The sequence below is a fragment of the Heloderma suspectum genome, chromosome 2 (genome assembly GCF_057233095.1).
Source record: "Heloderma suspectum isolate Gila_16-S chromosome 2, 16-S_ref, whole genome shotgun sequence".
Taxonomy (NCBI): Eukaryota; Metazoa; Chordata; class Lepidosauria; order Squamata; family Helodermatidae; genus Heloderma; species Heloderma suspectum.
In genome coordinates, this window is record NC_139459.1 from 215,325,193 (window position 1) to 215,340,324 (window position 15,132).

Consider the following 15,132-nt stretch of genomic DNA (forward strand, 5'->3'; position numbering starts at 1 on the left):
TCAGGGTATGTGGGAGTGGTGTTGCAAGGAAAGCGCATCTCTCTATATTAGCCCAGTTTACTCTGTGGGTATAAGATCCCATTGAAGAGTGTCCACAATGGGATGTTCTACTCTGGTGCCCTGCCTATGACAGCCTGTACCTACTTCACTTATTCACTAATTGTGCCTGGGAAGAAGCCTACTCCCATGTCTTTTACTGCATGTGAAATGTAAGGACACTGCACACATAATTATATGATTCAGCTTTAGCAGTTGCTTTACATAAATTTAAAAAAACCAGATTCCTGGTGCTTTTAATACCTAATTATATTCCAAAAAGGAGATGCTAGAGAGCCAGAAATGTTTGTGTTTGTTTAGGTTGGATTAAAACATTTTTTATTAAAATGTTATTTCAAGTATATGTTATTTTGAGTATAATTCCTCTCTTCCCCCCTTTTTCAAAGTCTTTTTATTTAGGTAGAGGAGGGGTTATGAAAGAGAGGATCAACCCAGCACACCAGAAGGGAAGGGGTTCTGAATGTTGTCACTATATAGTAACCTGGTGCCCCCCTGCTTTGTTGGCTGAGGAATTCTGGGAGTTGTAGTTCAACCCTTCTGGAGGGCACCAGGTTGGGGAAGGCTGCGTTATTTATTTATTTATTGCATTTATACCCCACCTTTTTTCCTGTTGCAAGGAACCCAAGGCGGCTTACATTATCCTCCTCCTCTCCATTTTATCCTCACAACAACAACCCTGTGAGGTGGGTTGGGCTGAGAGTGTGTGACTGGCCCAAAGTCACCCAGTGAGCTTCCATGGCCGAGTGGGGACTAGAACCCGGATCTCCCGGCTCCCAGTCCAACACTCTCGCCACTACACCACGCTGGCTCTATATTTATTTATTTATTTATTTATTTATTGCATTTATACCCCGCCTTTCTCCCTCTCGCAAGGAACTCAAGGCGGCTTACATTATCCTCCTCCTCACCGTTGTATCCTCACAACAACAACCCTGTGAGGTAGGTTGGGCTGAGAGTGTGTGACTGGCCCAAAGTCACCCAGTGAGCTTCCATGGCCGAGTGGGGACTAGAACCCGGATCTCCCGGCTCCCAGTCCAACACTCTCGCCACTACACCACGCTGGCTCTATATAGCACAACTATGCTAGAGATATGCAGTGCAATCTAAGGATGTTTCCTCTATCTTCCATTATGTTTAACAGGGCTTTCTCTCCAGTTAGCGTACACAGGATTGCAGCATTACACTGATTTAACAGGCATTTCTTCTTGCCAAGGAACCCTGCCTGGGAATGGTCATCCTGTGTGGGAGATTCAGGTCAGAGTTCTCAGTATTCTTGCCAAACTACTGTTGCCAGGATTCCTTGGATAAATACATGCTAGTTAGTCTAGTATAATAAAACTGATATACCGGCTGCAGTGTAGATATATCCTGTGAGTTAGGCAGGGATATAGTTATGGTCATCCTATGTAGCTGGAAGTTTCTAGATAAAGGCACCTATGCAAGAAATTTCCTTGCAGGCAGAGCAAGAAGGATGAAGGGGAAAGAAGGATTTGTACATGGCATGCCAGGCAGACTCTTCTTCCTGAGGGCTGTGATGATTTTGATTGGCCTAACAGTTCACCTGTTTCTCTGACACTAGGCCAGTTTGGAGACAGGTCAACCATTTTGAATTAGTGTCCAATTTCCCATGCTGGAGAGTAGAGAAGATACGCACGGAAGGCAAAAGGAAGAGGGGCTGACCAAGGGCAAGATGGATGGGTGATATTCTGAAGGTGACGGACTCGACCTTGGGGGAGCTGGGGGTGGCGACAGCCGACAGGAAGCTCTGGCGTGGGCTGGTCCATGAAGTCATGAAGAGTCTGAAGCGACTGACTGAATAAACAACAACAACCATTGGCCATGTTGGCTGGGGCTGATGGGAGTTGTAGGCCAAAACATCTGGTGGAACCCAGATTGGGGAAGGCTGCATGGGAACAGCCCCTCGTGAGAATGAGAGACTTGGGATTTGTTAAATCTGAGAGATTTGCTATGAAGATAGCTTATTTGAACAAATGACATGGTCGAGCTTTTCGCAAGCAGCTTCTTCCTTCCAAATAAGATCTAACGCAAACCTAGAAGGAGCTTGCTTCAGGTAGGTGCTTCAGAAAAAGGACTACAGCTCCCAGCGTCCTTTAGGGCCCAGGTGAGGCCCAGGGTGTGGTCTTACTGCTGGGCCGGGCCGGTGGGGATCCTGGGGCAGGGGGAAGTTTTCTGCATCTGTGGCGGATACTTTTCTGAAGAAACACGCAAGAAGAACCCACAAGGCTAGTGAGTAAGATGCTTGATGTAATTAGAGAAGGGCCATTTGTGTCTTGTGGGATTGTGAAATGGCTCCATTTCCTTTGTTTTGTAAGCCTTGAAAAGTTCACTGATGTTTTCCCATTGTTTGTCCCCGATGCTCTGCAGCTGCGTCGGGGGGGGGGGGCAGGGGGAGAGGGTTGGCTAGAAACCGGGGACTGGACGTAGCCCTCATGATATCACCACTGCCCTAGTATTCAATATGCCCGGTGTTCAGCTTGGGAAACTAATGTGACTAATTCGGAGTAGGCGGAAAACCGTCCTATTGAGATCAGAGAGGGTCCCTTCCGAGTCATGACCCGCTGCGCCCCTCTTCTCACACCCAGGCGGGTGTCTGTAGAAGTACGGCCGTCGCTCAAGGATGGCTAAATCACGGACTGGCCCTTGATGGCTCAAGGAAGTGAACAGAAATTGATACAAGATGCCCATGGACGGTGTAGCAAGGAAGGTAATGAGCAACTCCCTTTGCCGAGTCTGCTCCCTTCCTGCTTCTCTTCCAGCCCCGAGAGAGAGAGAGAGCGAGCGAGCGGCGTCAGCTTGGTTGGTCTGCACAGGGCCATAAACCTAGAGGTTCCCAAGGAGTTGTGGGTTCGAATGAGGTAGGAATTTATCTTAGTATAATTATTTTAAAGTTTGTCTCACTTTTCTGCCTAGCACAAGTTTTCCATGGGGAATAGAAACAATGTGGGGATAGGCAAAAGGAGGTTAACCAGCGGAGAATGCGTTTTATTTTATGGTGCAACCCTACACATGCTGGCTGGGGAATGCTGGGAGTTGTAGGACTTCCTTTCTGTCTAAACATGCATAGGATTGTACCTTTATTTATTTAAAACATTTCTGTACTACATTTCGGCAGGGGATTCAATCAAGCTGGTTTACAAAAAATTAAGAAAATGCAAATCACAGACAAAGATATAGTAAAACGTTAAAAACAACCTTCAAAACTATGAAGATATTAGTGTGGAGTTCTTCCTATTAAATACTCTAACTGCTCTAACAGTAAATCTTTGCTTATTTCAACCCAAGTACTGCATTATTTACTTCGAGTAAAAAGCCCAAGGAGGTGATGGTTCCTGCTTGCTAAATATAGTTCATACGCCTGTTGTGATGAAAAATATAAGAATTGAGCTGCACTGGTTATACAGAAATCAGAGAGACAAGAAGGCTTTGAAACCCTTGATTTTCGTTATGTCATGATTTTAAAGCCACTTATGTGACTTCTTGTATGCAGAATGTTTCTGATAAGTAGGGCTAGCTGAACCCCTCTTTTTCTTCCACCCATCCAACTGGAGCCCTTTCAAATAATTAAAAGTAATGCTAGGGTCCTAAGCAAATTTACTTGCAAGTACCAATGATTTTAATAAACTTGCTTCCAAATAAATAGGCTGAGATCTTCATTTCAAATGTAAGGAAGCAGAATTGAGAAGTGGGTTGTGGTAGAGTGATGCTTTTCTGAATCCTTCTGGGATGTCCCAGGGTATCAGACCAGCTAATTTTAAGGAGGCGACTGAAGAGAGAGTGCATAGCGAAGGGGGAAGGGTGGAAGATGAGACTGCAGCCTGTACTGCCTGGCACAGCAGGAGTGGAAAGCCTTGGGCATGCAGCATATCCAGTGTTTCAGAAGCTGCTGCATAGGGAGGGCAGAGGAGAGTATGAAGGTGCATTAAAAAGCTTGCCTCTGCCTTCTGCAAAGGGAAGTAGGATGCTGTAGATGTTGGCTGCACCTAGTCCTGAATGCACGAGAGATTCCAAAGAGTTAAGAAGGCCTCTAGGCAGCCGTACACTGGTAAGTAAGTTGCCTGTAGTCTCTTATTTTGGGGGTGGGAACTGTCAAATGCATTAAGGCAGGGGTGAGCAACTTGTCCTCCAGATGTTTTGGCCTACAACTCCCATAAACCCTCACCATTGGCTGTGCTGGCTAGGGGTGATGGGAGTTGTAGGCTAAAACATGTGGAGGATCACATATTGCCCATCTTTGCACTAAGGGCACCCCTGCTGGTTTTCTTTTACACTTCTGTTTGGGTGGTGTAATGCTGAACTGGCAGAGAAAAAAGTGTATGTGGAAGAGGCAGGGATCTTTTCCTCTGGGATTACCACCCTTCTTATTGCAGGAAGCCAGCTGTCTGCACCACACTGCTCATGTTGACTGGCAGGTGGTCAGCCCAAACCAAACCCCCCAATAAATCTGGAATGCATTAGTGAAAAGCTATCAGAACAGTGCTTCTAATACCTTAAGTTAGAGCCATGTGGACAGCCCTTATTTGGTGACAATCCTAGGGCTGCTTTGATCTTCTTTTAAGCTTTCTACATGATTAACCAGTCCTGTCCCATCTATTTGTTTGTTTGTTTATTGTGGTTTAAACTGCCCAGTAACCCAAGTTTTCTGGGTGGTGTACAATACATTAAAAATAGAAAATACAGACAATAAAGCAATGAATAAAACCAGCACATAATAACACCAAGATACAGCAGCAGCAAAGAGTAAAAATGCTACAGCACATAACAAAGTAAGACTGGCCGGAAACTAAAATGATCTAAAATGATCCTTCTCCCCACATCTGACCCACTACAGCTAGGTAACACATTTCACTGTGACCAGGCAATGAAGGATTCAGCAGTTCTGCATTCATATAGGGCCTCTTCAGATGTATGAATTCCTACACAGAAAACCGTTTGATATAGAAGAGTGCATGGAACAGTGTGCTGTTGTACACATTTCTGTTTCACCATATAATATAATATAATATAACAGTGAGATAGACACATCATGTGTGAGTATCTGTTTGTGGGCTTTATACCTTTTCCTACACAGAACTGTTTCAGTTCCTGGAGATGTGTGTGAATCAGTCCAGCCCAACCCACTATCTGCCCAAACTTGCCCACATGAGCAAAGCTCTGTGAAATCCCTGTGTACTGTGATTAACTCTTTAATGCTCAGCTCTGGTCATGTTGGGTATGACTGATTATTCCTCCCCTGTGTGGCTTACCAATAAGGGATATAAAGCTGCCACTGAGATTTGTGCCAAGTAAAGCTAGGAATGGCTGATCCTAGAAAACTCCTGTATACTTCCTAGTTTCTATCCCATATTTCTCTGTGATTTGGCATTTCTTCCTCGGAGGGAAAGGAATAATGCCCCAGGCCATTTGCACATGAAAAGTTCATTTACATATACCTAAATTTGAACATTTCTGCTAACCTAGCAGTTCGAAAGCAAGAAATTGCAAGTAGATAAATAGGTACCGCCTCGGCGGGAAAGGTAACAGCGTTCCGTGCACCTCGGTGTTCAGTCATGCTGGCCACATGACCACGGAAGCGTCTTCGGACAGCGCTGGCTCTTCGGCTTAGAAACGGGGATGAGCACCGCACCCTAGAGTCAGACACGACTGGTTGGGGACACCTTTACCTTTTACTTTTTAAATTTGAACATGCCGGTTTAGCAGATGTTAAATAAAAGCCTCCTTCAAGCCAAAGGGTATAGTCCCTGAAGAGTGGCGTGTGTTGGGGAGGGCCACAAATAATTTCAGGGGATGAAGGTTTCCTCAGGAGGTGGAAATACTCTCACAATCAGGCTGAGGGACACGGGCATGGCTCCTTGCTTGGACTTGGGCTGCAGTAAAGGCTTCACATTTTGCTGGGCTGATGCCAAAGTGAAACAAAGCCTTCTAATTCACATGGGAGGCAGGGGGGAGGATGGCAGGCATGACTGGGCAAACAAACAGCTTTTGTGCACATCATTTGTGTCGGAGCTGGGCTCTGGCATTCCAGTGAGAAGCGTGAGAGTATGAAACCTGGCATTTACACAGAGAGTCCATATGTTCCTTCCAATGCCAGTCTGCACTAAGACCCATTGCTGGGGCACTGGGCTATATATTTTACCCCTCATCTGAAATGGAGAAAACCAGTGACTGCTGCTAGCAAGCATGAAGCGATGCAGTCCAGTGTTTTCTCAGACTGTTTCTTCATGGCAGCTAGGACAATGTACCAACACTTAGTTTCGATAAGAGGTGTGGAACCTCAGGCACGTGGGCCAATTCTGGCCCTCCAGAGTTTCCCAGACGGCCATGCCCCATTCCTTATGTCTCTAGCTGGTTCCCACTCCCCCTCCTTGGTGCCTCGCCTGCCAATCATTTGGTGGTTTCCTGGCTTTTGTTCATTCTCCCGCTCCCTGCATGCTAAACGGTTGAAATTGCTTTCCAATTTAGTTATCGGGCATGAAGAACTTTAAGCTAACATATGCTGGTACTTCTGGCAACGGCAACCCCTCCCCACCCCTGCTTTGCCTTGGGCCCTGCCTATGCAGCCCCCCAAAACTTCTCCAAAATTGAATTCGGACCTCTAGCTGAAAAAGTTTGATATCCCTGGTTTCGATAAACATGTCTCCTGCTATCCTTGCAATATCTGTGCAGTAGGTTTCAAATCAGCCAGTGTTCTTCTTTTCTACTGATGTTATAATTAAAGTGCAGTCCCAGACCTTCCAAAAGAACTCACTTTCAGGGCTACTTGAATGAGGGGTGAAGTGTTTAGGCTGCAATCCTATGCATGTAGGACTTTTTTCTGTCTAAACAACTCCCAGCATTCCACAACCAGTTTAGGATTGTGCCCTAAGGGCAGAATCCTGTGCATGTTTAGACAAAAAAAAAAAAAAGTCCTATAACTCGCAGCATTCCCCAGCCATCCATGATGGCTGGGGATCGCTGGGAGTTGTAGGACTTTTTTTTTTTTGTCTAAACATGCACAGGAACATGCCTTAAGTCACTTAAGACTTGCCTCATTGCTTCAGACCTGCTTCTGTTAGTACCTTTGTGTAATTCATGCTTGGACCAAAAGAGGAAGATGTTGATGATAAAACTCTCTGAAAGTTGCCAAAGAAAGGCTAAAGGGTCAGGGAGCCACAAATGGGAGGGAAACCTGAACAACCTGCATATGCTTAGTCTGGTGGGAAGCACAATAAGATGGCTTCAGCATGTGGAAAGCTGAAACAAAAAGGAGAGAGAACAACTTTGACCACAGAGGAAAAGCCAAAAAGAGTTTAAAATGCCAAAGAGGGAGGTTCAGTATATAATTATAATAATAATAATAATATAGAATAAGTTAATTAGTAACCAAAATGTGAGATGATTCAGTCAAAACATTCCCATGATAGTGTTACATTCCCAAGGTTGGTCCTTTGGGATTTGAATAAGCATCTGCCACAGATGATTAAATTCCATAGTCTTGCAGAAAGGTTATGGACTAATCTGCATCTTATGGTCTCTTCCAGTCACATTCTGTGTGAAAATGAAAGCATCCTGTTGGGTGGCAGGGGAGAAACAGATGTACTCCCAAAAAAGGGCCAGAGAAAGTGGAAAGACTGGGGATTTTCCAGGAACTAACCTCTTTAGGTGCTGAAAAAATACGAATCTATTACAGAATAATTCCATTTAATCCAATTACCTGATGCATGCTTTTTCAAAGCCAATAATGTTTGCTGGTTCTAGAGGTTCTGTTTATTTTGAGCCCTTAGTGAGCCCAAGTAGTTGGGAGCTCCCAACGCTAGTAGGAGCTCCTGCCTACTTGGGCTCACTTTGGAATAGAAGTAACCTGAACCTTTAGAACCAACAAACATTGTTGGCTTCAAAGAAGAATGCATGCTCAAATTCTATCAGGCAATTGGATTAAATGGTATTATTCTGCAATCAGTACTTCTAATAACAAACTCACGTAGTGAGCGCCAACAAGATTGTAGCCAAAATGGGGACCCTGACAAACAACAAGGAGGTATCAGAATGCTCAGGGAAACTCTGAGGTTTGCAGAAGTTGTGTTTTTTAAGACCCAAAGGGGAGCAACACCCCACCCCCTTCACAAACCAGCTGCTAGTAGAAAAGAAAAACAGGAAAGGGGGCAGAATGGCTGGTTGCCTCCCTGAACAGGAATACTCCTTTTAGGAGGCGAAAATGCGTTGCAACATTTTGTTGCTGATCGCACTTGTAAACATATATTTTTTTCATCACCTAACAGGTTTGCCTCTCTCCTTTTTTTTAGTCATCACTTTAGCGCTGTCTCCCCTTCCACCCCTCTTTTTCTTCCATATTTGCTGGAGCCCTGAGATCTGCAAAGAGCCAAGTGTCCCTGCACCACCACTCTGCCTTTACACAGAGCACCTGAAAAAGTGCCAGACAGTATGAGAGTGCTGACACTTGTTAAGCACAAATGGCCTCTTCCAGGTTAAGAAGCACTGTTGAAGGTGCCATACACAAGCACCTTCAAAATATTGGGGCCAGTGCTGCCCTTCAGTTGTTCTTAAAACAATGAAGTTATGAATTGAAAATGTAAGGATGCCATGAAGTCGTTTTCTTTGTTCTGCAGTAGTGATGTAGGCTCATGAAATTGGGGTGCAGAGCTCTGCAATGAAATGTCCTTTGATGTAAAAATATGTTTCTGCAACTTTTGCTGAACTGAGCCACACAGGATGAACTAAGTGGTTTCCTGGCTCTCAACACCAGCTCAATGATCCAGGCTGCCATGCTTAGTTTTTCTCTTGTGTAAGAGAACACTTCAGACATCCAGTCACATCTGTGCTTCATTCTCCTCATGCCCTACCAATAGCTTCAGACCCTTCCCGGAACCTGCAGCCAGGAGAGACTGTGGCGGGGACAAATTTCCTGTCAGCCAGGAAGCACCAGCTGCCTTGTTTGCTTTCAGTTCTCAGCACACTGAAGTGAGTGGGCTGTTCATGAGGGAACTATGTCCCAGAATGGGGAGAGGTTGCACTCCCTGCCCCACCCCCAAGAATGCAGCAGCTAGGCTCTCCCTATCCTTGGAAGCCAAGTTGCAAATCTCCTTATCTCCCTGGTAACTTGTGCTGACAGTGGGGGCAATTCCATGAAAGCTGAGACAGTTGAAAGAAACTTTACTGGTATCCAGTCTGTAGCCATGTGGGTGGAAGCATGAGAAACATCTGCAGGTAAACTTTCAGTCACTCACCCTGCTTAGGGGGAAAGAGCTGAGGGGAAATACAGGATGCTCCTCTTGCCTCCCCTCAGCTCTTTCCCCCTAAGCAGGGCGAGTACAAGGTCTGGGCACCGACTGCTGTGTTTTCATTCTCTGAGTTCTGAAATGCAGAGCAAGGTCACGGCACCATTCTGAACTGCAGTCTTTGTTTCGCCCTCATTTCCTTCCTCTTCACGGTATTTTACTCACAGCTGACTGGGCTACTATTGCAATAGGCACTTTGTCTGGTGCCAAACACTTCTGATGTAAGCCTTGCAATAGGAGGTGAGCTTTGCATTTCTCATCTTATGTTCTTCATGGTGTACAGGCTTGAATGTTGTGGCTGGTTCCTCAACCCTGCTTTGCTGGCCGTGGGAGCAGACCTGAGAATGCCAGAGTTGATCAGGCATTCTCACCTCAGGATCTTTTAAACCTGGCGCAATGATGCTGAACCTGAACAGCCTCAGCGGAAGCAGCTTCGCCTGGTGATGGGCTTCCTCTTTCAACTGCATTTAGAAACACGCTCAGACAGAAAAATGTAGAGACAAGCAAACCTGTAGGCAAGAACTTGTGGAGCTGAGAGTTCAAGATGTCGCACACGGTGGCCTTCACCTTTCTCGGCCCTGAGAACAAGGAGGCTGTCAGGTGAGTGTAACAGTACTTGAAATGTATAAATGAGTAAAAATATACTTAGGTCTCACTCCCTGCACTGTGTCTGGAGTAGTGAAGTTGTTCGGATACTTTCCATGGTATACATGCAGTGCAAGGCATCCTAGTCACTAGGAAACTTAAACATAGGACATTGGTGATATTTTCCTTGAAAAGAGAGGATTGAAAGTGGCCAATGTATTTTCAGGCCACCTAGAAATCAGGGTATGCTACCATAGGACACTCTAATGACTAGAAAAGTTTGAAAGGCAGCATCTCTCTTTTTTGAACAAAAGTGGGCCTCAGCTGATTAAGCTATTTCCAGGAACATCTATGGCTGCAGAATGCAAACTTTATTTATTTGCAGTAGAAAAAAATTACTGGGCCAGACTGGTGGGCCCAGTACTTTGACTCTAAGATTGTTAATTCCTGAATGAGTCAGGTGACATGCATAACTAGCTGCACAGGGCAATAACAGAGTAGTCAAACACAAGTGTAGTTTTCATTCATGTGCAGAATATCTCAAAAGGTCAGGAGAATGCTGATCTTGGTAACTAAATTTTAAATATTCCTGTCCTTTCATTAACTTGTCTGATTGTTTGATGAAAGGAAGATATTCTACTGCCTGTTGTTGAACCATGTGTCAGTGAGTTCCACGGTTCCTGCTATACAAATAGTAAAACGTTTAACTGGAAGACTTGAGGTATAGGATTTATGCATCTATGGACTCTGGGAGAGAAAGGGAAATGGTACATAGAGATTTAATTAATCCTACCTCCAAACGAAACTCCTTCTCATAACCCTTTCCAGCCCCAGAGTCTGTTATGTATATGCATTGGTATTGCCTAAACTGGTGAGGCTTTCATCTCTCTGTCACAGCCTTCCCCAACCTAGTGTCCTCCAGATGTTTTGGATTTGGACAATGGAGCCCATTACCTAGGGAGGTGGTGGGCTCTCCCACACTGGAGGCATTCAAGACGAGGCTGGAAAGCCATCTATCAGGGATGCTGTGACTTAGATTCCTGCATTGAGCAGGGGGTTGGACTCGATGGCCTTGTAGGCCCCTTCCAACCCTACTATTCTATGATTCTATGATTTCACCTCCCATCAGCTCTAGTCAGTATGGCCAGTGTTCAGGAATCCTGGGAGTTGTCCAAAACATCTGGAGGGCACCAGGTTGGGGAAGGCTGTCATCTATATACATCTCCAGTGGGCCCAACAGTTATGATCACTGAGCTTCATAGAGATTCTCCACTGCACCTGGGCCCTGTTCTGCGCACCTGAAGCATGTGGCTATGGCCTTTGCCTAGAGTTTTAGGAAATGCATACACTTGCGCCTTGTGCTACATGTAAATATGTCAGGGTCATTTCTCTTGATTATAAGAAAAGGAACCCAGGAGCAGTGGCACTGCCTACTTCTGAGTTCTCACAAGAATAGTTCTCAGATTTATAACTAGAGTCTTCTTCCTTCTCCTAGTATGTTAGGATCTTAAGAACCCTACTTTTTCATTTTTCATTATTTTTCATTCAAAAAACAAAATTCTAGCACTTGCTGCAGAGAGAGGGTTTAAAAACTTTCACTTGCCAACATAAAGGGCTTTTGACACCCCAGAAGAAAATGTTGATTTAATCACTGTAAGATCTAGAGGGCTCACTTTGGGCTCATTTCTCTGCAATATCCCATATGAGGTGAAGCACTGTTCTAACTGGGTTGAAGGAGACAGTTCTAAGCTCAATTTGAGGGAAGGGAGCCTGTGAGGTCCATGCTTGCATTGTCTTAGGGCTGGTTCACATGTTACAGAAGTGGGTATGAGTTAAAAGTTGAGTGTATAGTCATTTCTATCCTGAAACACCTAAGGTGGCTATGCCTCTTTTTCCCCACTGAATGTATGCTGCAGGGAGCTGCAATAGGCATTGCTTCCCAAATATGTATTTCAGTTTTGGACACTTAAAAAGCACCAAGGACATGCACCTACCTTACATGCTCTGGATGCGAGGCAGGTAATATGTGCTTCTGCCTGGAGTGGCCCTTATGTTCCTTGAGGCAACAGCTTTATAAAACCTGGGCCCTGTTCTTCTCGTGGGTAAGCCTGTGGGTATACATTATACTTTATTTGTTGCATTCTGACGTTGATGGTCTACAGCAGGGATGGAGAGCTGTTTTGGCCCCAGGGGCTGGATTGCTTCCTGGGACACCCTTCAGGGGCCAGATGATGTCAGGGAGTAGGCCCTCCCCACTGAAGCCCTGTCCCCAACATCATCTGATGCCTTTCTCCATGTAGGGAGGGCCATGGAGTGATTGCTTTGTACCTTTCTGCACAGAGAAAGGGGCAGCCTTTCCCTTTTCAGTGCTAGAGGACGGCTGTCTTTCTCCAGTGTTGAGCAGGGAATCCTCACTCTTATCTCTGATCACTCATCAGAGATAAGAGTGGGGTTTCCCCTTTCAGTGCTAGACAGATACAGCCTTTTTCTAGCACTGAGTATTGGGCAGGGCCTGGGACAGGTGGTGGGGCCTAAGACAAAAGCTGGTGAGCCAGATGGGGAACCCTTGCAGACCAGAGGTTCTCCATCCCTGGTGTACAGTATCAACTGTGATGGCTGATAAAAAACAGAGCCTGGTAGTACCTCTCTGCTCTTACACATAGTCACTATATGTATCTGTCTCCTAGCATTATCCCACATGAATTTAATGAGAGCTAGGATGCTGTCCTCTTGAGCAATTCACCAGTTGAACCATTCTGTACCCTGGTTCTTTGTTCCCCACAGCCAAGACACAAGTCCTTATGATGAAGGTGCCGTGCATGATTCCTTCCACCAGCTAATTGAGGAGCAGAGCTGGCTGGCTGAACAGGAGCTGGTGGAGATGCAGGATCTCGCTTCCAGGGGCGCAGGTGAGACAGGCCACGTCTACAGTGTCGAGACTTGCTGGCTGGCTGTCTTCCCTCCGATTGCTGCAGGGCAACAGCTGGGTGGTGGAGTGAGATGTTTATATTGAGAGTAGCTCACCTTGATCCTGCTATTCCTCAAAGACCAGTGTGGTTGCAGAGCAGGAGAAAGACTGGGTATTTCTCCTGATGTCGCTCCCAGTTTTCACTTACAAAGCCAGGGTTGGCAGACGTTCCTTATTGCAAAGCATTATCCCTCCTGTCAGATCATTTTACCTCCATAGAATAGGTACCACCAGTAGAGCAAAGTCCTTTATATTTTTGATAGGTTGATCTGGAAACCCTTCCTGTAAAGTAGAATGAGAGCAACCTTGTTCTTCACGCTTGATTTGCAGATATATATTTTACATGTTTATCCTGCCTTTTCTCCAAAAAGCTCAGGGTGCTTTGCCCTGCTTTCCCTGCTTTATCCTTACACCAGTCCTGTGAGGTAGGTTAAGCTAGGAGATGATGACAGCTCACCCAATGAGCTTCATGACTGAATGGGTATTTGAACCCGAGTCCCCCTGGCCCTAGTCTGACTCTGACCATCACACTGCATTAGCTCCTAAAAGCCAGTGAACATCATGGAAAGTAAAATTCAGCTCCATTCACAAAAACACCATTATCTGATCCTCTTTTAAACTAATGGTCATCCTAGATGCTGTGGTTCACCCCAGGGCAGCTTTGCAGCTACTACTGTGTCCCCAATGATATCACCCTAGCAAATGCTTCCACTGCAAGAGAATCACTATGAATACTCAAAACTGCTAACCAAGGTCTCTATAATAAACTGAATTTCTTAGCACAGCACATCCAAGTATAAGGGATGTTTTCCTGGGGTATGAGCCTTGTGTTAGTGTCCTGAGTACCTATTGGATGGTGCCTGTAGCATCACCACCAGGCACATCACAATGTGCCTTTCCCTGCCTGCGCTTGCCATTTTGAATGGCATATCAATTTCCAATGGCTTTCTCCAGCCTTTTCTTTTTCTCCAGAGGCTTTGCTTTACCATGCCCAGGACACAAGCAAATGCCTCCTACACAAATGGGTTTTTTTGTGGGGCGAGAATTATCCCAGTTGGGCCCCCTTCCATTTCATAGGGGCATAAATCTAGCTGGGCTTGGCTAGCACTACTACAACACTCAGACACTATCATTACCACATGAGGAATAAGACCTTCATCTGGAAGATCCTGAGGTGTCTAGATTGAAAGATGCCCCTATGGCAATGGAGCCCTACATTAAAATCATATGTGTTTGCTTCTGAAACTTGTGATGGATCTAAGGAAGAGATAAATGATATTTTACCAGACAGTTTTTTGAACTGTGTGCTTTAAGAGCTTCCATGTGGTTTTGGCTGTTTCATGATCTTGTTGATTTTATTGAAAAAAATTCTATTTTGAAAACATTCAAAATTCTAAAATTCTGTAAGTTACCAGTTGTAACTTACAGAGTAATCCAATGAAGGTGGAGGAGGGAGAATCTATAGTGGATGAACAGGCACTTCCTGTGCCCTGCCATGTGGGTTTTTTTCTTCTTTGGGGCCTTTTTTCTCTTTGAAAGTTCCCCTCCCATTCCTCCCCATTCTGGACGTGCATCAGTCAATCTTCCCCTGGATCTTTCCTATTCCGGAAGTGCGTTAGTTGCCACCCATTCCAGAGGTGTGTCAATAGATTTTCCCCTGTTTGCCCTCTTGGCCATCAGAGTTCTGATGGTAGCAAATCTGCCTGCTTCCACATGAAGGAGGCTTCCAAGGGTGGACTTCTTTCTCTGCCCATGGACCTCCCTCTCTGTGGGTGGGTAGGGGGTTCCACTGTGTCCAGAATTCCCCAGCCTGATGCTCTCCAGTTGCTCTAGATGCCAACACACATCAGCCCCAGCTAGCATGGCCAGTGGTCAAGAATGCTGGGTGCTGTAGTAGGAAAAGAAATGGAGATGAAAAGTAGGTATGAAGGATCTCTGCTCTGATAGAGCAGCTTGCAGGAGGTTGGCTGCCCCCAGTCCAAACTGTGCAGTAACTATGTTTTCCCCTCCAGAAAATCTGGCCTATGTGGCTTCTCCTCCCCGCTGGACTGAGGCTGAGGAGGTATCAGAGCAGAGGGTGGAAGACCCCGACTTCTCCTCAGCCACGCTGCGCATCCTGGCCAGCATGCCCAGCCGTACTATTGGTGAGTTGGAGTGAGCCTGCGAGGAAGCACCTCTGCAGCCCTGGTCCCAGTCTAACCCTTTCCCTGAAGTAGACTTCCAGGATAG

At 45.6% G+C, this 15,132-nt stretch overlaps 1 protein-coding gene across 10 annotated transcripts in view; it reads left to right on the forward strand.

Moving 5' to 3' along the window:
• The first annotated feature begins 2,207 nt into the window (after positions 1-2,207).
• TMC6 (transmembrane channel like 6) overlaps positions 2,208-15,132 on the forward strand; it is a 38,549-nt gene continuing 25,624 nt past the window's right edge. For 2 of the 10 annotated variants that reach the window (XM_084837782.1, XM_084837787.1), the window contains exons 1-4: positions 2,208-2,304; positions 9,634-9,950; positions 12,720-12,844; positions 14,916-15,047. In XM_084837782.1, the coding sequence (XP_084693908.1) occupies positions 9,895-9,950; positions 12,720-12,844; positions 14,916-15,047 (313 nt within the window). In that variant the 5' untranslated portion in view covers positions 2,208-2,304; positions 9,634-9,894. Of the gene's footprint in view, positions 2,305-2,651; positions 2,934-3,856; positions 4,121-9,022; positions 9,280-9,633; positions 9,951-12,719; positions 12,845-14,915; positions 15,048-15,132 lie in introns of those variants that run through there. The other 8 variants (XM_084837786.1, XM_084837791.1, XM_084837784.1 and 5 more) reach the window with 7 other exon arrangements.